The sequence below is a fragment of the Gymnoscopelus braueri genome, assembly GCF_963280865.1.
Source record: "Gymnoscopelus braueri genome assembly, chromosome: 20".
In the NCBI taxonomy this organism is placed as follows: domain Eukaryota; kingdom Metazoa; phylum Chordata; class Actinopteri; order Myctophiformes; family Myctophidae; genus Gymnoscopelus; species Gymnoscopelus braueri.
Window position 1 is genome coordinate 10,760,986 of NC_137622.1, and position 24,621 is coordinate 10,785,606.

General features: G+C 40.4%; 1 protein-coding gene across 1 annotated transcript in view; it reads right to left on the reverse strand.

The window, feature by feature from the left end:
- Nucleotides 1-24,621, reverse strand: part of ctnna1 (catenin (cadherin-associated protein), alpha 1) — a 133,242-nt gene that overhangs the window by 85,660 nt on the left and 22,961 nt on the right. The window contains exon 6 of the mRNA XM_080416484.1: nucleotides 23,055-23,258. Within this exon, the coding sequence (XP_080272610.1) occupies nucleotides 23,055-23,258 (204 nt within the window). The remainder of the gene's footprint in view (nucleotides 1-23,054; nucleotides 23,259-24,621) is intronic.

Below are 24,621 nucleotides of genomic sequence, written 5' to 3' on the forward strand. Positions count from 1 at the left end.
AGCTCTGGAGAGTATATTCAAAATAGGAATAGATGTCACATTTAGAAGCAGAAATCTACAATATCCTACTATTTTCCTACTTCGTTAACATGGGAGTAGCCCAACAACCACAGGGCTGCATCAAGGATAATCAATATCACCATATTGATTTCTTCCAAGTCCACATAAGTCTCTATCCAAGTCAAAATAATCTGAAGTCCTCATTAAGACCACTTGGTGTGAAAGTATCCAAGTTATAAATAATAAGGGGAAGATCTTGTGCATCATTCAAAACCAGTCAAGAGTAGATCAAATTAGCAGTTAGGTGCTTATGTAACAGATGAGTACTTTACGGTTATGGTAGTTTTTTGTCATTGCTATATAACACAGCAATTATGGTCAACATGTTCTGAAACCAACCAAGCTGGCATTTCAGACATCAATTGGGGAACCATTGAGCCAAGCCTAGAGCAAATAAATCTATTCACTTTGCATCAAGAGACCTGAGGTTGACATTTGTACCGAGCACCAGCAACAAGGGATCCGCCAAGCTGTAGAAAAAGTGAATTACTTCACAAATGAATAAAAAGCCACTTTCATTTTTCACCAATCGATGGAGAACTCTGCCACCTCCCTTTATATAACCTTTTGTCGGAGGTGCTTTATATCCGAGTCCTGGCCACGCATGCCAACTGTATAGCAATCACTGACCTTCAGAGTCATTTTGAGTCAATATGCTACCCCCCACACACACACACATTTATGGGGATGAGCAAAACTATATCTAAAGGCAATGCACCCTCGAACTGGGTGAGATGGGGATAAGTAGAGTGGCACTATCTAAGAGTAAATTGCCTTTCAAATTTGACGGCAGATATTCAACTGTCCGTAGGTATGAGGAATTCCACCCATAATGTTGTCCACAATAGCATCATGGATATTGTACCATTACAAGGACACATTTCAACAGCGAAATGAAGAACACACGGAATGTGACATGGAAGCATCCCAGATGTTATTTGGCTTCAAACACAGTCACAGTGCTTCAGATGACAACAGTTCTTCCTTCACTATAGCAGACATCAGTGAATGTTTACTGATACAAACTGAACCGTTTCAGGGAGACAAAACTGTATGTAACAGTACTGAAATGACATGGTCTCTATCTGTCATCCATGCATTTTGACTACCTTATTTAAAGTACGAGTAGAATTGAAAAGATTATTCTCGACTTTCAAAGTAGATGGACTTTTTTGTCTTTTTACATTAACTTACAAAATGTCCCCAGTTATGGAAAACTTTGATTCCAACTTCTACAGTCTTGGGCTAATCTCTTGTTCCCTGCAGATTCTAATCCTTTCATTAAATAACTTGAACATCATATTACCATCTCAATTAACCTAAAACCTTGAAAATTGCTATTAGTTAGTTCATCTTTCATCATCTCGTGACCCCCCCCCCCAGTTCCAAATGAGACTTTTTCACTCTTCTTCAATCGTACACTCAGACCTATTACCGATCCTAGCATGGATAAAATAACAGCGGTGCTTGGCAAATGTCCGCAGATATTTTATTATGGTACAGAGGCATCAGAGATGCTTTCAAAGTGTGGACAGGACGTCATCAGCATCCAACCAAATGTGTAGGTATGAGGAATTCCACCCATAATGTTGTCCACAATAGCATCATGAATATTTTACCATTACAAGGATTCATTTCAACAGCGAAATGAAGAACACACGGAATGTGACATGGAAGCATCCCAGATGTGATTTGGCTGCAAACACATGCCACCGTGCTTCAGCAGATGACACCAGTTCTTCCTTCGCTATAGTAGACATCAGTGAATGTTTACCGATAAAAACTGAACCGATTTAGGGAGACAAAACTGTATGTAACAGTACTAAAATGGCATGGTCTTTTATCTCTCAATCCATGCATTTTGACTACCTTATTTAAAGTATGTGTAGAATTGAAAAGATTCTTGACTTTCAAAGTAGATGGATTTTTTTTTTCTTTTTACATCAACTTACAAAATGTCCCCAGTTATCAAAAACTTTGATTCCGACTTCAACAGTTTTGGGCTAATCTCTTTTTCCCTGCAGATTATAATCCTTTCATAAAATAACTTTAGTGGCTTGAACAACATCTTACCATCTCAATTAACCTTAAATTGCTATCAGTTAGTTCATCTTTCATCATCTCGTGACCCCCCTACCCCCCCCCCCCCCCGTTCCAAATGACATTCCTTCAAATCGTACACCGAGACCCATTTCCGATTCTAGCTTGGATAAAATAACAGTGGTGCTTGGCAAATGTGCGCAGATATTCCATTATGGTACAGAGGAATCAGAGGTTAGAGATGCTTTCAAAGTGTGGACAAAACGTTATCAGCACATTATCAGCATCCAACCAAAGTTAAGTAAATGCAGGTACATTCGCACTCAGACGCACTCAATGTGATAGCCACAGTGTAACGTTATATTCAAAGATGTTATCGTGTGCCTGCAAGTTTTAGAATGCAGGAGGATGTTCAAAGGCAAAGGGATATGCTTCCGATACCCATGGGCCCCTTCGCTTTTTGCAGAGTTACCGCAAAATACAGTCCACTTTATTGATTTTCTGGAAAGGTCATAAAAAGTCTTTTATAATTATACAAGTGGGGGTGCTTATGCAAATACATGCTGTGTAAGTTTCAACATTCATTAACCCAGGGACACCGAGTATAATACAGTTTGGTGTAATTTTAATCAAGTTACTCACATTAAATCATAAAATCTCACAGAGCACCTGAGCTCGGTTTCCAACACATGCCAGTTTGCCATCACTTACAAGTTGAGCCTCTGTCTTACACAACAGCAATGAGCAAAGAATTTGTTCTCCAGATCTGGCAGCAGTTATAAATAGACTCCCTCTCTCTGGGCTGCTGTGAGAGGTCTGGGATGTTGGCAGCCTTCCTCAAAAACAATGTACAACAGCTGAAGGGTACTGCTGATCCTCAGCAACACAGGCTACAGGTGATTCAAACTTCACTTCAACTCATTTCCACAACAAAAAAAGGACAGACATGTTTACACTGTAGATTTGACTTGTCAAAACACAGCAACTTCCCATAGGATTATGAATATACTGAAAAAAGCCAGGCGTACAGTCATTTGGATTTCATTATGGAGGTCTATATTATAACATGGACATTGTCAGTATGGGATGTTATGGATTCATAATGAGAAGAGAATATATCCGCACACGTTTTTTTTCTAGGGAGACGAAGAAAAAAACCTTAGGGAGACGAAGAAAAAAACTGTGTGCGGATATTCCTTTTTTTTGTATCATGCACCTGTTGGAATAGTTTGGATCTGTGTGCATTCCCCCAGACTGCATATGGATTCATAATAATGAATATCCTTGCACTTCACTGTGCACGATCCTTAAGGCCAGTCAAGTTGATTTAAGCATGACAAATGCATCAGTGAGGTGATGAAAACACAAGGCTGTGCCATATAAATAACTACAGGATGAAATTGGGTGAATTTAGGTATTAAATGTGAAATCTGCATCAACTAGTACAGGTGTGCTCAGACCAGATGCAAAGCGATTCATTATTAACATTGAATTATTAGACTTTATTGTCCCAGAAGGATATTTTGTTAGACAACTACAGTATGTCAAAGTCTAGATGCGACATCAAGTGATATTTCCATAAGAAAATAGAAGACGGGGGCAAGGGGAAGAGAAGGATTAAGATCAATGAAAAACAAATAAAATATCTAAAATATTTACACAGTACCGTGTATCTATCCGGTGCAGCAAGTACCTGAGGTAATACATAAGCTGCTCTTTTATCAAAGCCTGAGGCTATTTCGGTTAATCAACCAGTAAATAGTTCATGTCTTTTCAGTTTCAATTAGGGTTTATTTCTACCTAATTCAATATGACCAAAATAAAATGCAACCCCTATTTTTTCCTCTCCAAAAATAACTGTCAACTGAGCAGAGACCAATATTTTTTAACTTGCTTTAATACATCAAAGGGATCCACTAGTATATGCCAGTCATTCATATACAGCCAACATATCAGAGGAAACAGACGGACCCTTCAAAGCCACCTGCAGCATCAAACAGACTGCCTCATATGTCAACAAAACAAATCACTGGGTTCTTTGCCTATTCTGTTTAGTAGCATGCATTTCTCCCCACTTCAAACAAACAGTGACAAAGCAGGAGGTAGAGGCAGCACATAAATCTCTGTAACAGAGCTCAGCGCCCCGTTTCCAGCCACGCATATCGTCAGCAACTCAGTATATTTCAATAAGGTCAGAACCATTGACAATAACTACCAAGGGCGCCGAAATGGCACACAGGACGAAATGTGTATGGGTGTGAATATTTATAGCCCATTATCTCCGCCAGGCGGAGATCTTGCATTTACGTGTCTGTGTGTCCGTCTGCAGCTAATCTTGCAAAGTACTAGGCTGATCAGCATCATATTTCTTGTGCAGACTGCCAGCGGGGCCAACGACCTGAATTCCCAAATATTTTTCAAATTGTCCTTCCATGCCATTGGATATACATCCCTGTGTGGCTATAGACCAGAAATAGCCAATCGGGCCCCTGTCCAGTCAACTTATAGGATCTATCTCACTCCTGAGATCATGCTGGCATGGTCTGGCCATCAAAATCGGCCTCATGGAGGCGCTACAACCGGCTGTTTCAAGTTATCTATGTAGCCATATGATTAAGATTTCTGTCGGATTTGATCCCATTACAACTGCTTTTCAAGGTGTGTGGGAGGAGCCCGTTTTGCACAAAATGCCACCGACCATGAACGCAGCGTCCCATCTGCACCCCATGACTGACACAGTCAGTCGGGTAGGCAACCGGGCCAGGCGGGGATCAGCACTCCCCATGCATTTTCATACTCAAAAACATTGCCCTTACATGCATCAGAAAGGGAAGGTTGGGGAGGTGGGGCGTGCCTCATGGCAGAAGCTTGAGCTCTACAGAGTGTACCTTTCCAGCTCATTATTCTGTATAATCTCACTTCCTCATAGTGAGATTACATGTTGCCTTTAGCGTTAACCATTGCAGAATCTACTTGGTATATTATCCCAGATAGTCTCAGAAAATATTCCTATCTGCCCACAGCTGTGCATTCTGGGCATATTTCCTGATGGTCTCAAAATTAACAGTAAAAAAAAAAGAGTATGATTATATACTCTCTTCTCCAGGCTAAACATACAATTGCGCTCTTTTGGAAAAACCCAGATAAACGAGACATCAGACAATGGTATAGAGAATTATCAAATTGTCTTGCACTTGAGAAGCTCACCTTTGCCATTAAAAAGAAACCTGCCATCTTTCAAGAAATTTGGGGACAGTTCATACAGTTTATGGAAGGTAATCCTTTGGGACCTGTGTAAATATTTCTGCTAATAATTCTGGTACTTCATACTGTGGGAAGAAAGACCATGACCATATCCGTTTTTGTTTTTCTGATGTTTTTGTAATGTATTTTTCTGTTTTTGGTTGTCATGTTGTTATTATGTATGTGTATGATTTCTATGTGATGTCTTTTTGCTCTGTTTTTGTTTGATTATTTATAGACATTTAATACAAAAGCCATATTGTTATGTATGTTCTATAATTGAAAATGCCAATAAATATATTGTTTAAAAAATATATATATTGCAGATTCAGGCATATAACGTTGGAATCCAGGATTAACACCATTTAGCCTCAACAGTACCTTTCTCTATGTAACGCTTCCACGGCGCTACCCAGCTGACAAGATCAGATGTTGACACTGGGATGTTTTGCAGTAAAGAGGGATAAAAGGGTTAAAACCCACGAGGTTTCAGTCTAAATACACCTGCCCCAATGCGATGAAGGTGAGCACTGTTATTCAGAGGCACCTGTGCTCTGTTCCACAGAAACCAGATGAGATTTTCCCCCTCTCATTCACAGAAGAGCAATGATGCAGGACTAAGAAAGTGTGATGTGGCATCACATTTGCCATGTGTGCACAAAAAGCAATTTCAGGAGAAACGAGTGAGCCTGGAGAAACAGAGAGCCTGTGACTGCGGGTCACATTGTATACTTAACGTCTTCAAGGTGGGGGTCGTGGCCACAAGGGGGCGCCAATTGGAAAGGGGAGGAAAATATAATTACATTTTCAATTCAAATTCATAAGGTTATTGTGCCAGTTTAACCACTTCCAACTTGGCATCACTAATTTGAGCATTATTAATATTATGTCGTTATCAAGATTTTCTTTTTTTAAATAGCTGAAATAGCCAATCTTCAAAGTCACAACACGTTGCACTGTGATGCGTTGAGAACTATTCTCTATTCTCGTTTTTAAAAGCCATTTCACAATGGGGCGCAGCCACAGGGAGGTCCTTCACAGGTTAAAAAAAAATATGGTGTCGGCACACTGGAAAGTGACCAGTGAGTTTATTTACATTTCAACCAGCATAGGGTCTTCATCAGAATAGTCTTTATCATTCTGATTAAGACCATTCTAATAAATGTAACTGTCTGGGATGAAGTCACTTTTCAGTATGCTGACTTTTTATCAGATTGTCCTGTTCCTGAATTTTTCTAGTGGATGTGCAAGCTTTTTTTCTTTTATCAGTATTTGGAGGTCCTTGGCATGGAAAGGTTTGATCTACTTCACTCATCACTGATGTCGTTGGCCCCTGTGATATCTGTGTGCATCGCAATCCAAGCCATAAAAAAAGAACAAGTTGACTATATGACACAAATATAAAAGTGGAAATGTATCCATTATGTAAATCATCTGGACTGACAAAAGGTTACCGCTCCAAATATATCAAAGAAGCTTTAACAATTAGACTTAACAGCGGCAGCAAGGCCATCTCAGACCGTGCGTTCATACTGGCTGGGACTTAGTCGCTATGTGTCACCAAGTTGCCTTGGATTCCCTGTCACTGCAGCCAGCTTGTGGGCGTTGCACACTTTAGTTTTGAGGAAGTGGAGTGCTAAATAACAATGGCAGCTTGTCTGAAAACTTATCTATATTCATATCGCAAATATTTAGTACAACAGAAATTGAATATGATAACATTTTAGGCATGAAATAGGCCATGCAGTTGCGTGCAATTAATTAATTTCACATTTACAATAGCTAGTTTAACCACTTAAACCCTGTACTTGGTTGACCAGATTCCCAAGGGCTCTATACTAGGCCCCCTCCTGTTTTCGCTCTACAATAAATATGTTTACCGAAAATAGCCATTCTGCAAGCTCACAACACATCGCAACGACGCGTTGTGAAATTGCATATCTGCTGTGTTTGCCAAATGTTAGCCCCAGAATAGGTATGGTAGAGTTCATGTGGTTAAAAGTCAATGCACGGGAGGCAAAAATCACAGGTGGGGCATGAGGCCTCGTCTGTTTGGAGGTAGTCCAACATTTTAAACATGTTGTACAAAATGATAACTTGCTTTCATTCACGGTCTGCCTGTATGTTCTCAATGTGGTATCAGTCCAACTTCATAAATAAGTCATAATCTATTATACTGAAACATTAAAATGGCTAACTCCCACATGCAACACTGACGTACACTTCACAGTGTACTTAAAAAAAAAAAAAAAAGAATCCATGACATCCCTATTTTCGGCATGTCATTACATTGTCAAAATAGTTTGACATTTTTCAAAAAGCTTCACAAATCAGAAAGTAAAAAAAAAAGAAAAAGGCATTTTCGCCAAACAACAAAAATACCTGAGCTGATCCACACAAGCTGTGAGCTTGTAGATCTGCTATTTTCGCTATTCGGAACACAAGTAGTATATAGGCCAGGGATTGACACTAACACCTGCCCGCCTGCCCGGGGCAGGTAAATAAAATGGTAGGGCAGGTGAAGTTTGCTATCTGGTTGCCCCACGGGCAGGTGCACATTTTGTCTCTCCAGCTCTTTTTATTAAACAGAAAATGCCTTTTCGAGTCAGGATACCAATTTTATCGAATCAGGACAGAGAACTCAGACAGGATACAGATTAAACAAGTGAAATTGGAAGTGATGACACAAAGAAATGAGCATGTAAAATTGGAACTGGAACATTATAAAAATGAAGCCGATAAATGGGCTCTCTCCTGATTGGCTGAAATGGTGTCACCTAACTGGAAATTTATTTTCTGTCTATCAAAGAGCTGGAGAGACAGAGAGACCCCTGTTACTGAACAAACACTCTATAGCAATGATTACTATCAGAATATAGAGCTTTAACCCATATCAAAACCCCCTTTTGTTTTAACCAAAAAATATCACTTACCCAACCTTCAACCCATAGTCATATTCATAGCTATTTAGATATTTGGCATACATATTGAGGTATGACATTTTTTATCGTGCAGCCCCATAATTCGCAAGTAGAAAGTACAAAAATAAGTATTTAATTGAATGGTAATTCAAATTTAACCTATCATTTTATAAAGGACGATTTACTTTTCGGGCAAGTGGGCAAGACCTGTGGGCAAGTAGAAAATGACCTGTACTTGCCCGGGCTTAAATGGTTAACACTTCTGGTCTGAAAAACACAAGTGTCTGCGTAAATAGCTTGTGTGGGGGGTCCCAGATTTTGTCCGATATAAGGGCTCCAAGACAAAAAAAAAAGATTGGGAACCACTGGGCTAGACTTCAAGAGAAAGATCACGGCCGTGTCTGTGGAAATGTTATCTGACAGCCCGTTAGTGACAGACGAGTGTTTTATGGAGATTGTAAATACATGGAAAGCCTCTGGGACATTAAATCTTCCCCTTGATACATTGTGTGTGGAGTAATTTGTTTTAATTATGCATTTAGATGAGATTACAACTAGATAAATTGAAGTGCTCTCACTCTGGATTTGCATTAGGCATCTCCACTTTGAACCCCCTTCCACTTCACACAACCACAGGCAAGAAGGAAACCAATGGCAAAAATCTATTCTGAGAGATTTTTCACAGTTCCCTACCCTGAGACCTGGGCTAGGCTATAATCTCTCCCTCTGGACATTGAGAGCTCAGTAGTAAGTATTATATTTTTATAGAGCAGGTGAAGAGCAACTCAATCAGAACACGCTGTCAAGTGCCCATCAGCGTCCACTTCAAATAAGAAGCGGTCTCTCTCTACCACGTTACCTTGGAGCTAATCATAGGCTTCATATTGGCCGGCTAACACGTTAGCCGAGAGACAAAAGCCACATGGGAGTTTTCAGGTGCGCACGGTAGATTTTCCGCTCAAGTTAAAAACACTACCATTGAGGCAACCGTATGAGCGGATTGGGACACGGATGAAACAGAACCGTCTGTCAGTTAGTGTAGATGCCCGAGGCAGAATACAGAGTCAGAAGAGGGAAGAGAGTAAAGCCTGATTTATACTTAGTTATGTGTGGGTGTCGCACACTGAAAATAACCGAATTACAAGCTGACAACGCGTCGCAACGTGACACATTGTGAGCTTGTAGATCTGCTATTTTTAGCAGATCTACAGGGTGCGCAACCATGTATAAAGCAGGCGAAAGCTGTGGAGAGAGCAGGACGGAAGAGGGACAGAAGTGATGGAAAGACGAGCAAAAAGATGGAAAGCAAGACTCAAAAGAGTGTAGATCCATAGGGGAGAGAGGCTGGATTATGTGAGAAAAGGGCAGAGAGAGAGCACAGTGGGAAGCCTGCCATTGAGAAAAAAACGTGATAAGGCAAAGAGCAAGATAGGAAAACTACTGCCTAGTGCAGGGGTGGGCACTGGGTAGCATTGTTTCCAGAGGGCCATATTGACTTCGATTAAGTGAGCGAAGGGCCACACATTGGACAACTGAAATGAAACTTGAGGTCATCAAAATGTTGTTTATTATTATTATTATTATACAGCTGTACTCTATCAAACACATTGCATTATGTTTTAAATATGAACCCAAAGCAGACTGTTTAACATTTGAATACATACCGATAGAATATGGAACGCAGGTACTATAAACTGGAGTATATTTAAAATAATTTCCCTCAAAACCATTAACATAATGCTGCTGACTTTTAGAATGTAGATCTTTCTGGGGTGTCAATTTGAATTTCTTTGAGGACTTTGCGGGCCGGATTGAGATGGTCAAAGAGGCCATAGTGCCTACCCTATATTGTGCAGTGTGCAGGGCTGTGCAATGAGACATTGTTGTACACCTCATAAAAAAGATTATTTGTCAAACACCAAAAACATTCCAATCGGTATGAAACTGTTGGATGTTTGCTCGAGGTTTTATTAGCGTAAAATCTTTGGTAGTCGAAGTCTGACGTGACGTTTTAGACAAATAATTGCATTGTGGTGATTCATGTACTTCATCAACAGAGATAATCTCTAGATTTTGAATCAGTTCATACAACCTTAAGCCATCATGCAGACAATAACATTACCATTTCTGACAGGACAGTACCCTCCCATTATAGAGGTTATTAATAATGTGTCTACTATAAAGTTTGTCTTTGTGTGAAGGCCTCATGTAGACAATAGCATTATGATTCCTGACAAGACAGTAGCATCCCATTATAGAAGTCATTATTAATGATGTGTCTACTACAAACTGTCTGTGTGCATTGTTGGCCTTACAAGCTCCAGTGCTACTGGCAAAAAAAACTTTAACCCACGAACCCCCCGCTGTGTGCCCCCCTAAATTGTTCTCTGAATGAGGTGGCAGTGTTCAGGCACGTCTGTTCGCTGCTGACAGCTAATGTATGACTTCGAGTTAGGGCTGAACGATTTTGGGAAAAAATCTAATTGCGATTTTTCTGACTGATATTGCGATTGCGATTTGATTGCGATTTTTTTAATTAAAAAAAAAAATCTTTAACATTTTTTTAAGTCAAGCTTCAGTTTAGTATTCACTGTGTACGTTTAAAAAGTAATTGGAAGTAATGGAACATTACCAAATGGCATACCATTTATTTACTGTTCTAGATCCTAATAAATAAGGATGAGAACTAAAAGATATGAATTGCTTCATTGCTTCCAACATGTATCTTCCAAGTACTTTTTTCCCATGTATATATTTAAACATTTAGCTGGAATAGAAATAGCTTATTTTTGTAAACAACCCAACATTGAACTTGTTAAGTCATTAACTTATGGCTCAAGAAGAGAAGCTTTTTCTGAAATGAAGTTCAATAAATAAAAATAAAATTAAACAAATAATTACCTTTTTGTGTAAACAATTCACAGCAGTGAAATAAGTAGGTATTTCACTTATGGCTAAAGAAGCATATTTACTGATATCCAGTATTTAGCTTATGTAGATTAACATTCAACTAAAATGTAACACTTTTTTGTCTCACAAGGCAAAGTCCTCTCCTACTGTACATTGTATTACTACTACTCGTTGGAAGTGAAAAACTCAGAATACTTAACGCAGTGGTGGAAAGTAACTAAGTACATTTACTTAAGTACTGTATTTGTACTTTACTTGAGTATTTCTAATTTCCAATACTTTAACTTCTACTCCACTACATCTCAGAGGCAAATATTGTACTTTTACTCCACTACAATTATTTGAAAACTTTAGTGACTACTTACTTTTCAGATATAAATTATAATATTGTAAAACCTAAATTAACCACTTTGGCCCTATTTTATACCTAGGTTATTTGAAAATAGCAGATCTACAAGCTCACAACGCGTCGTGATGCAACGCGTTGTGAGCTTGTAGATCTGCTATTTTCAAACATTAGTACTTTTACTTTTGGTACTTTAAGTACATTTTGATACCAATACTTTTGTACTTTTATTCAAGTACATTTTGACTTTTTACTTGTAACAGAGTACTTCTACATTGCAGTATTGATACTTTTACTTAAGTACAACATTTGAGTACTTTTTCCACCACTGTACATAACATAAGTGACAAAGATACAGTTCATAGTCGCTTCTTTTGGGCTTGTTTTCATAGACAGGGTTGCTTATTTCTCTCACAAAACCTGGCAACACTGACCAGGAAGTGCTTTCCATCGTATTGTTTACATCATAGATATATATAAAGGCTAGATGACTCACCCGCGCTGCTGGCCAATGGAGTACGACGTTGCCACATGGCGGCCATCTTGAAACAGTCATTCATAACATTATGTCTATGGTGCAAATACTTTAAAATAACCATAGCGTGCTCAATTTTCATCCGATTTTCAAACGGTTTGGTGTTTTGTAAACACCAAAGACGTAGTTATGATACTGCATACTTAAAATTATAAAATAAAAAAAAACATGATTATAATTATAAGTATGCAGTATCATAACTACATCTTTGGTGTTTACAACACACCAACCCGTTTGAAAATCGGATGAAAATTGAGCACGCTATGGTTATTTCAAAGTATATGCCCCATAGACATAATGTTATGAATGACTGTTTCAAGATGGCCGCGGTTGAGCTACGCTTGCACCGCCCCCTTGAGCCATCTAGCCTTTATATATATCTATGGTTTACATTGCATCCAACAGTAATAGTTTAATAATGATGGGGAAAATATAAGTTACACTTACAGAAACAAACATAGATAGGAGCAACACTACAACTACACTACTTGTGTCGCACCGAAAATAATGTTTTACCGCTACGCGCGGCATCAGGGATTTGCGCAACACGGCCGTTCGACAAACTTTAAATACTCGTAGCCGACGGAGACCTAACTCTATGAGAGGGACAGAGCGAGAGAGAGAGAGAGAGGGGGGGGACTCGCTGCCCTCTCGCTCCCTGTAGCGAGATGCAGGCAGCCACTCTGGAGAGAAGGAGACAAGTCCCGCGGGTGCTCTGGGATTAATATGAATATTAAAATGATTTATTATGATAAAATAAAAAATTAAAAAATCGCGGCCTTTGCGATTAGCTAATCGCGTGGTTTCAAATCGCGATTTCGGTTTGAAAACGATTAATCGTTCAGCCTTACTTCGAGTTTAAGACATTTAAATGTCAGTGGCTTAATATGTCAAAGCATCTCAGCATCAGCCGTTCTGGTGTAACAAAACACCGACAGATGTTGGTAACTTCTATACATTATTAATAAAAAATGTGTCACAAGAGGTTTCACTCCAACATGTGCCATGTGAAACTGTCACGACAATATGGAATAATTAAGGTCACGCCATGTGTCAGTGCTGGGGCAAACACTGACGGCACCCCCATGACTGGCTGACTAGGCCATCTTGTCTCACGAGATTACAGTCATAATACAGTACCACGGCACTCTTTCCGATGTCTCGGAGAGAAAAGGGAGACATAACTATCACCAATTATTTGGCGTGTCCGCAACAACGTGACACCATTTGCTACAAATCTGAACCTTCGCTACCTTCAGGACTAACCTAACATGCCAGTCACCCACTCCTTACGATTCCATGCATGCCTTTTATTATGCTAAGCAGTCAAATCAATCAATGAGCCATGTGTGCCTACTGTGTCATGGAAATCGCCCCACATTGTAATAAAAGACTTGAATTAAAATGACTTTGGTTGCCTACTGAGGCCATTCAGCAGAGACCAGCGTGTAGCTCTTGCCAGGGTTGTGAGCCAGCATAGATATTCATTAACACGTCGATCAAGAATTCTTGTCATACCTGAAGGAATAATCTGCAGGGACCTTCTTTTTTTTTTTTTTGGAATGCAAGATGTCCATTTCTGCTATAGCAGAAGGCTATAGATTAAAACCGGGAAAGCATCTGTGTCATTTTAGTTAATATAGCATCACAATCATTTTAACCATTATTTTATACTTTGCTATTCAAAAATCGAGAAAATGTGCGCAAATCTTTAAATATATATAGATTTTTAAAGCAAAAATGTTTAAGTCAAATCTTTGCTTTTGGGGGTCCCTGGAAAAAAATATACTGGTCGGCTGCCAAATATATATAATTTTGTGGGTCCTTGGTATGAAAAAGTTTGAGCACCACTGAAATAACAGGTTTTTCAGAAAACGGTTAGGATTTAGAAGATATTTGTAGAATCGGCCTAAGGTCTTAATGGGTTAATAGACACAAGCCGCACTACAATGTGCCATGGCGTTCATTGCATAGAATTTCTACTATATGACTGCAGGAACGGTTGCTGCCCGCAATTAATGAGACACCCCTGAAGATCAGCCGTCACCAAATACTTAGTTTTCACCAACTCCTCCATTCCTTAACGCCTACAACTGCTTCGCCATTCCTTAACCACTAACCTAAAACTGCTTCGCCATTCCTTAACCACTAAACTGCTTCTCCTTTAAACTACACTAGCTCTATAATGAAAGAGCTGCTGCAGTGTTAATGAACGTACTGCTTCACTGGTTGTGTGTGCTGCGAGGTGAAGCATCCCAGAAGGAGCACCGTGTGCTCAAGTACAACCCAGCCTCATCTGCTTTTGGACATGGCACTCGTGTTGCCTTGAAAACAAGCAGGACGACGAGAAGCTTTTCAAAAAGCTGCTGAAAATGCTCCGCTTACATTTTGTTAAATTATGGAAAAATCGAGGCCCTCATATCAGGACGGGTTACGCAACCGTCACCTGATGCACAACAGCACAAGCCTACTTCATATCTGTACCGAGCTGTAGATAAGAGATGGAACAGTAAACCTAGAATTTAAAAAGCCGGTACCAAGGACTCGTCAGTCATGTCACAACTAAGCACCGTCGAGCATAAGTGCTTCAGACTCATGGGGCCCTTGAACCTCAAAACCGTGCCGTTATGTTTTGATTTCATTTTTATTGGGAATTTAAAAACAACAACAACTCAAAAGTGGATCATGGGCACTGAAAGTCATTACTGAAAATATTATTTCAAAAGTGGTCCTCGGATGATGGTCATGTTAAGGTGACCCTTCTGCTCAACAAAAAAAATATTTTAAACTGACATTTAAAACTGAAGCGAGAAAGAACAGAGAATGCATCAGTATCTTTTATTCAACTTCTGAATTAATTCAGTGCCTTAAGAAAATGAGATGTAAAATGAAAATAGGGTTGAGATCAGAGCGTGATATATTTGAGAATAAGATAAGGCACAGATGTCAGGGACGATAGAGAGAGAATAAACTCATTCTATCCAACTATTCAGGCTTATTGAGAGGCAAGGACAGTCAAATACAGACCTATGTGCAGTAGCACAAACATTCAGATGGCATTAGTTCAGCAATAACTTTTTTTTGGCTCAAGCTTATTTCTTCACAAACAATCTCAAACATAAAGACTAGGTCATCATGGCTAGAAAAGCCACAAAAAAGTACACCCCATAATGTTGTAAAATGTAAAATATGGCAAGTGGAAAGGTAGAGTAAGAGGCAGGCAAAAAAAAAACTGGTAAGAACGTGGTTGAATCTCACTAGTAGCCTGAGGGACTGAGGAAGCAGAAGGGAAGAGAACGGGTTAGCGGGAAACCCATGCGTTAGAATTTCAAAACGGCATCTTGCAAAGGCTACACTGCCCCATATCCAAGCACCATAACCCATTAAGACCTGAGGCGATTCTTTAAAAAAATCTAAATCCTAACAGTTTTTGGAAAAAAATCTAAATTTCATTTTTTCAAGATTTTTCAAAAATAGCAGATCTACAAGCTCATAGCGCTTGTATATCTGCTATTTTTGAATAGCCAAAGAAATCTTAAGTGACCAGGTCTTAAAGGGATAATTGACCACTCATTTCAGGGATAATTGACCACTCATTTCAATAAGGCCACCACATATAATCACGTTTAGCTCAGAACAAGCATGTCTTTCTGTACACCTGTCCACGAGCCCATTGGCCGCATTTTCAGTCCAGCGTGAATGACATTCAACACCTTATCTATAATTGGCAGTTGTTCCTCAAAATGACAGCGCTGGCATCCTCATCAGGTTGAGGGTGAGGGGTGTTTAGTCTGTCAAGCTTAGTCACAGCCACTGCCACGGTACCCGTCACGCCGTCAACTATTGGTTAACCCATTCAAACCGGGAACACATTTGTTTTTTAGATTTCCATTTTTAGATTTCTATGGGCTATTCAAAAATAGCAGATATACAAGTTACATAGCTTGAGCTTGTAGAACTGCTATTTTGGGGGGAAATGGTGGAAATTTTTAAAACAATCTTTGAATATAAATATATTTTAAAGCTAACATTTGTAACTCAAATCTTTGCTTCTGGGGATTCAAAAAATGTCTTCAAAATCATAAGTTTTTAAAAAAACTTATTTTGCTATAATATCAGTGGTTCTCAAAAATAATATGTATTTGGCCGGGGACCCCACCTCAAAATATTTTGTTCCAGGGACCCCCAAAAGTTGTAACAGAGTTCAAAATGTTTGCTTTAAATATATATGTATTCAAAGATTTGCACAAATGTTCACAATTTAAAAAAAATTTGCAGATCTACAAGTTCAAAGCTATGAGCTTGTATATCTGCTGTTTTTGAATAGCCAAATAAATCTTAAAATGCCACAGATGTGTTTCCGGTCTTAATGGGTTAAATACACGAGGTCAAGACCCAAGCTGTCTCGCTATGCTGAGCTGCAGCTCTGGGGGACTCTACTATGACATTCAATGACGGACAACTTCATACCACATCTCTAATCCGTTTCCTTCCATCTGACCGACGGAGCAGCCAAACCCCTGTCGCGCTCACACGCCATCTTCACGGTGACGGGTTCTCTGTTCCTTTGTAATTCTACGATCAATGTGTGGATGGAAAATAAACTGCCAGCGTTCTCTTAGAGTAAACTATGACTTGCAATGCCTTCATATTCACAGGCAATCGCGTTACTTTAGGTGACATGTGACCTCATATCATGAGGTCTTGTCACTGGCAAATATGAATGAATAAGCTCTCTGCATGAAGGTTATTTCTAGGTGAGGCACTGTCAAATGACACATCTCCTCTGTCTGCTCATGATGGTCCCATCATGAGGGATGAACTTCAGAATGGGGTTATTGCAGTGTTACAGGCGGAGAACGCATCTAATCCTCCTTCCATACGCTCAATAGGTGATTGTCTTTTTCCAAAGCTTGGCCCACGGCTCAATTCCCCAGTCTCATTAAAAACCCAAGTGCCATTCAAAATGTAATATGTCTAGAATAGGCGCCATTTATTGGAGCCACATCTATTTGAATGTGTACTTGAATGAATAAGGTTTCCATATTCCCCCTCACGCTCACTGTGCATTGCTTGAATGGAAACTCTGCTGTCACCCTGACAAAACTGTGACAACGGTAGCTCTGGCTGCAATGACAAGGCTAGAGGGATTCATGCCAGTTGATGCACTCTAGCTCAAAAAGGCAACCATGGAAACCAACTTCCTTTACTGGTGGCTTAATGGTAATCGCTCACAAAGTGTGTCTTAGTGTTAAAAGTAACCTACTTCGGGTTGTGACCCACAGTTAAATGAGGGTGGGTCACAAATCAGTTCAACAGATGAAGGCCATACTTTTAGGAGCAATGCTGTTGTATAGGCTTTTAAAATGTAACAACAGTGTCATCATCTAGTGTCACACTATACCGTTTCATTTGGCAGCTGTTGTCGGTAGATTATACATTTACAACTATAGCCTAGGCATTTATTTACAAAATGAACTGACTCGTAGCACAACACAGTCACAGAAGCTCCGGTACTGTAGCATTTTCGTTCACCAAGCGACATGCTGTTTTTCCAAATAATGGTCAATTTATGCTTTGCTTCGTCGACCGACACGCCACACAGCTTAAGTGGTGTCACGTAAATGAATGGTGGCAGACGCTTCATACAATGTCGCGTACTGTAGGGAAGATTAAATGAGTTTCAAGTACAAAAGGTTTCTGGCAACACTGTCGGCGAGTTGCATACAGTATGAATTCTCAAAACGGAGAACGTTGCGAGACATGTAGTGGGACGTGTCATTCGACACTAGTTGCTCAAAGCATAAATTTACCTTAAGAAGGGCATAGTGATGCTAAAGTTGCATATCCCACTCAGTTGCCAAAAATACACAAAATTTGCTTAACCACTTAAAACCCCAGCATCTGAATTCTGGGGAGAACTCTAACAGAAGTATAACATTTCTCACACACACACACACACCACTTGAGATCACAGCTGTAGATTTTATACGTTTAAAATAATGGCCTATGCATTTATTTCACAAAATACCGAATCATTTATTTAGATGAGGCCTACTAATGTAAGCTAATTGATTTAGATCTTCTGTTGCTGCCACAACAAGGTCTGACTGCCTTTAGTAACCGCGGGTTAGGTACATAAATACATTTAAGCGGGTCACGCTGTTGAAATCATTATCAAATGTGGGTGATTGCGGATTAAAAAAATAACTAGACCGTCTTATAACGGTGTGGCTTCCATGTGGATCTGGTCAGTCTATGACATCAGTAATCAATGACGTCAGTCATATTTGGGCAAAGTTTCAGCCCAATACGACCTCCCTTGACTTCAAATATAAAATGAAAGGTCTAAACATTCAAATTCACAATATGTGAATGTGGGAGTGACTCTTTGGCCTATTGGCAGCGTGCACAATTAATGTGTTTCTGATCAGTCCAGTGGTTTTTTAAATTAGCCCCAGATAGACCCTCTTCTAGACGGCTTACCTCCGAGGAGCCACACCGTAAAAAGCAGACACGCTCATCACTAGTGTGAGTGGTGAGAGAGAGGGACATGTTGAGACTTCGCTTTGGCTCTGTGACTACCTCCTCTGCCTACTTAACGGCAGAACAACAACGCCCCCTCATTCCATGTCCGTACCTTCTGTCTATACAGAACAAGGTTGAATAATGGCGCAACATTCCCGCCTTGGAAAAAAGCTGTGTAAACGCAGCTTATGTGTTTTGGACACTGCACCGTCAAAATATGGATCATGCAAGGATCTGGCTGGCTGGCTCGCTCTCATTGTCTGGGATCCAACATCAAAAAGCAATTTCACAGTTAAATTACAGGAAGGAGTCAGAGGCTGGTTAAAAGACAGATGTCACAGGCCAAAAGAAAAGAGCCAACATGAATGAGGAACAGAGAATGGAGGGACACGTGTGAGAGACAATCGGAACAGTAGAGGGACAGAAAGACAAACACGGGAAGACAGCGAGATAGCACATGTCTGGGAAGAAATGTGACATTGCCAAAGGTACATTGCTCCTCCCCGAACACCAACCCTTCCCTTACAGACAACAAGCTGTGCTTTACTGGCAGGAATCCCTTGGGGAAGGCTGTGGCAGCAGCCAGGCACATTCTAACTTTCTCATTATGGAAATAACCCAGAATGGAACAGGATACATTGCCTTTCACGCCCCCCTGACAGCTTAAATGATTCCACTGGCTTATTTACAAGGATTAGGCAAGATTTTTTTTACAGTGATTACATGTGCACTTGGGTTGTTGGAAAACAAAATCAATTCAGATCAGGTACACAATGAAACAAACCCAGGCACTGTAGTGAACCTTCATGTGAAAGCTGAGTGGCTTAGGAGTTAAGGCCTGTACATCACTGTCCATATGGCCATACACTTAATTAAGCACCGTTACCAAAAAGAAAAAAGGTGCATAGAACAGATAATTCACCAAGTCCTTCCAGCTGGTAAGGACCTAAACTAGCAGCAATTCTGAAACTGTGACAGTAGAAATCTTGGAAATTGCACACAGGAGACCAGACCCAGTTCAAACGCTTTAGAAACCGTTGATCCGTACAAGCTTAGGTAGCGCTTGGACACATGCCAGTTTAAATCGATTACGCAAAGCACATTTCCTTAGTGCAGCATGCTCCCTTTCCATGAAACAACCAAGTAAATACAATGGAGATTGATCACAGAGTAAACACCAACTTTGTAAATTTGTCATTTTCTGAGAATAATGGTGCCTATTTAATGATAAATAGATTTTGGTGCGGGCAATTAGTGTGGGACTAGGAAATCCCTGTTACTTAATGGCTTGATAAATGCATTACAAATGCATGCAGGGAAAAGACACTAAACTTGGTGTGTGCCGACTGTGGCTGTTTATGCAGGGGTGACTGTTTTTAAATAGGGGAGTATGATAAATATACAATGCAGAGGGAGAAACGCTTCATTCTCCACAGAATGGCCTCAGCACTGGCAGCAGGTGGCTACACTGTGTTGATACCCCAGGGTGGTGAGGGAGTGGAAATACATATGTGTGTGTGTGTGTGTGTGTGTGGTGCAACGGTTCAGTTAGCCCGCAGTTCGGTTCGGTTCAAAACTCCCTTTTTGGGGTCACGGTTTGGTTTCGGTACAGTGAAAAAAAAAGAAAATAAAGTAATTGAAAATATTTTAACAAATTATAAGCCATTAAAAAGAAATAATCTATTCCGACACATTGCAGTATTTTCTGCCTTTCAATATTTTTAAGGGAAAATTTGACCTTATATCACTGACTTTACTTTCATTATTATGCTCAAAGCAAAATAATGCACCTTATGTCACTATTCCTCACTCGTGTGGGGAAGAGGGGGAGGTACTGTCGCAAAGAAAAACATCACTTCAAACTTTAGTTTACAGCAATTAAACACCAGCTTTTAATCTCTGCATAAGGATTTAAGGATGTTATATGCTTATAACGGTTGCAAGAAGAGCAGACATGGACTACTTTGTTGGAACTGGTCTGATAGAAATAATTTTGAATGATATCCTGCTACGACGAGTGGAGAGGACAACAACAACATCACGTAAGCTAATCATTAAACTCATTTATTAATCCGATGGTGTCACCCGCCACAGGTAGACGATCCTACAGGCTCGCAACGTGACGTGATGCTTGTGGATCAGCTGTTTTAGGCAAGCAACACCAGGATTCACTCACAGGTCGCGGGGATCTCTGCGAGTAAATCCAGGTTGCTCACATTATCTTCAGGACACAAACATAGATGCATAACGCTAAATTTAATTGCGAAACCGAAAATCCACGTTTCATAAAATGTGTATTCAACCGCGCAGGGCGAACCGTGCAGGGCGAAACATACGGTTCGGTTTTAAAAAGAGAACCGCTGCACCCCGCGTGTGTGTGAGTGTGTGAGAGAGGGTGGTCAAAGAGAAGATAGCGGTATGTATGCTGGGAGGAGAGGTATGGAGCTGAATAGTAACAAAGGGGACGAATGCAGAGGAAAAACTCGATGCGATGACAAACAAATTGATAAAATGTCTGACTAAGGGGTGAAAAACCACTTATTTCCAGGATTCACTTAAGTTACATGACGAGAATGAATCCAAGCAAACCAAATGTAATCATGCCCACAATCCAAACAGAATGAATATAATCGATTGTTTGTCAAAGCTGGACACTAGCTTCTAATGTCATTTGTGATGGTTTGTTGATGCACGCCTTCAGGCACACTGGTACACACATATGCTATACTGACGATGGGAGCAGCAACTTTATTGCTACCTAAATGTTTGTCTTACTAAACTACCTTAACCACTTTCACCCTGGCGTTCACATTGTGGCCATGTCATCACAGATGTGTAAATTTAAGTTGTCACAGTCGTGGCCCCCTTCCTAATCTAGTTACCCCTGGCTTAAAGGAGTAGTTCACCCAAAACATCACCTATTTTCTATCAATTACACACCCCATGAAGCCTTGAATTCATGGAGATTTTTTGTTTTCGTCGCATTCCTAAGCAAATAATTTGATGACCGGCGTAGTCTCCTACTGACCGACGACCCGGTCATCAAATTATTGGTTTAGGAATGCGACAAAAACCAAAGAATCTCCATGAATTCAAAGCTTCATGGGATGTGTAATTGATAGAAAATAAGTAATGTTTTGGGTGAACTACTCCTTTAAGTGGTTAAAGGCAGCAGATTTGAGAACACATCAGAAAATGAACTCCTACAGCCTTATCAGGAGTTCTCAAACATATTTAAGACCCAGCAGAGGCCAGTCACGGATCATAGCATAGGAAATGGAAATCAAATGTCTCATCGTTATGCCAGCAAACGAAACAATCGCAGAGGTTTCAATAAGGACAGCCAAGTTTCTCCACTAACAGTGGAAGACAGTTGCGAGTGTTAACTCCAACCTAACAATTTGTCCAAAGGCATGGTACTGAAATCTGCAAGAATTCTCTTTTCAGCCATATGGTGTCGAGAGTGATGAAGAACAAGACGACATATGGAATAAGGAGTGGAGGTGTTAGAGATTAAGTACTGCCATTATTCAACCAGTGAGGTAAAATGAGGGCGGGGGGGAAGGTGTTGAAACGAGAAAGAAAAATGAGGCACCTGCAAGCAAAGAATAAATGAGAGCAGAGTGAAGTTGTCAACCCACTACAGCTGGCCAATATATCAATATTATATCGATATCATGATATGAGATTTTGGATATCATAATATTGTATATGGCATAAATGTATTTTCTGTTTTAAAGGCAGCATTACGGTAAAATCATGTCATTTTATGAACCCACTTCGCCGTTTCTTCTAGCTGTTCTAGTAACTCTCACCAAAACAATATGGGAAAAGTGTGTGGTCTACGTTTTTCAATGGTTAAACGGTACTAGTATTGTATCACAATTGGGGTGTGGCCAGGTGATGCCAGCAGTGCAACCTAATTGGACGGTTTCAACCTGAGGAAAATAGTGCAACATTAGTGCAGCCCCTCTTTAACAGAGTCAAGGGGACACTCACTGGGATCCAGGGTTGAGGGAAGAAAAACAATAAATTAGTAGAAGTAGGGAGTGGCCTGGACCACTGGCGTAGCGGTCCAGGCACCTAGGCTAAGTGCAGCCTGACAGCCAGTGTTGCCAGATTCTGAGAGAGAAACAAGCAACCAGGTCTAGGAAAACCAGCCCAAAAGCAGCGACAATGGGCCAACATGAGCACTTTAACATACATCAGCTATTTGAAAAAAGCAGATCTACAAGCTCACAACGTGTCGCGATGCTACGCGTTGTGAGCTTGTAGATCGGCTATTTTCAAATAAAATTTTGCGGGGAAATTATAATGAGCAGATCTGGCAACCCTGCCGACAGCGCGCCGCGGGTTCCAGTCCCGACGGCCTTTGCTGCATGTCACTCCCTACTTCCTGTCAGCCTACTGTCCTATCCGTAAAGGCATAAAAGCCCAAAAATAAATGGCCGCAAGTGGTAGAGGTACTTACATTGCCCATGTACTCGGAGAGAAGGTCCTGGAGAGCCTGACGGACAGAGTTGCACTCTGCAACAATGCGCTCCCTGCGGTCGTCGCGCGTGCAAGAGGAATCAGCCATCAGGGCAGCGCCGCTGATAATGCTCTCCAGACGTTCCTCCAGGGAGGGGCGGAAACGCTCCTCACTGAATGCCAGGGGGTCCACGATGATTTGTTTCTGTAAAGGACAAAAATTACACTGAGGGTTAAAAAAAAAGAGGGGGGGAAAAAGACAATAAAACCATCATAGGATGTCGATCTCTCCTTCTCAAGCCTGCAGAGAGACGGCTGGCAAGAAAGAGCTGATTTGACAGATTTTGACAGACTGGCTGGTAAATCTAGAGGGAAGGGCTTGAAGGTTAAACTGTCTTTATTTTCCAAGCCCTTGGGCCAAGAGACAATATGCTCCCCCGTCTACAGTTTCAGGAGATGGCCGAGGGTGACCAAAATCTGCAAAACGGGTGAAATGGATTTGATGAAACAGGAGTCTGTGAAACCACTTGCTTCATTTCCCGGTTCAAATGGGACAGCAGGAGATGGATTTGGTTGCGTTTGTGGGATAAATGGCTCATTTCACACACACACACACACACAGTGTCACTGTTTGAATGTCTTTGCTCTTATACTATTAAAGAATTTGTTAGCGGTTGGTAACTGGGGGAGCCAGTCATTTATATCACAGCAGAGGAGATGCCAAGTGCAGACATGCTTGAAAGGCATCGGCCAAGTACAAACACAACCGCTTTGATGCATTTTCAGGTCATCAAGGGAGTATTTTTAACCCATTAAGACCTGAGGCGATTCTTAAAAATGTTTTCTAAATCCTAACAGTTTTTTGAAAAAAAAAAATCTAAAAAGAAATGTTTAAGATTTTTCAAAAATAGCAGATCTACAAGATCATAGCGCGGCACTCTGTGCCATGCTATGAGCTTGTATATCTGCTATATTTGAATAGCCAAAGAAATCTAAAGTGACACAGATGCGTTCCAGGTCTTAATGGGTTAAAAGACTTGACTGCCGAAAGGCAAGCTACATGATTTCATGCATATTTTGAAACGTTAAGATTACATTTCATCACTTCACTAACACATACCATATGTTAATCCAAGACATTTTAATAAGAGGCCAGAGTTCATGAAGGCGCTTAAAAGGGGTTAAAAGCAACGTGGACATGAGCTAATGAGGATGCTGGTCTTGGCCAACTTGGCCCAAGCAAGCAACGCAGTCAGTCCATCATACTAATAAAATGTATATTCTCATATCATAACTCTAGACAACAATCTTCCTAAGATTGGGGCACACTGGTATATTCATACAGCAACACTATCCTTTGCTGAAACTTTTTAAAAAGTATAAGCACACTTTGGCTACTCTTCCATAGCCTAATATACTGCAATAGTGTTAATAAATGAATGAGGAATGAGTCAAAACAGCATGCAGTGGGCTGCTGGTCTTGACAGCAGATAATGAGAGCCATTTCTGCTAACAGATGAGCCTATGAATAGATAATGCTCTTTTGTGGATGAATTAGATTTTATAGC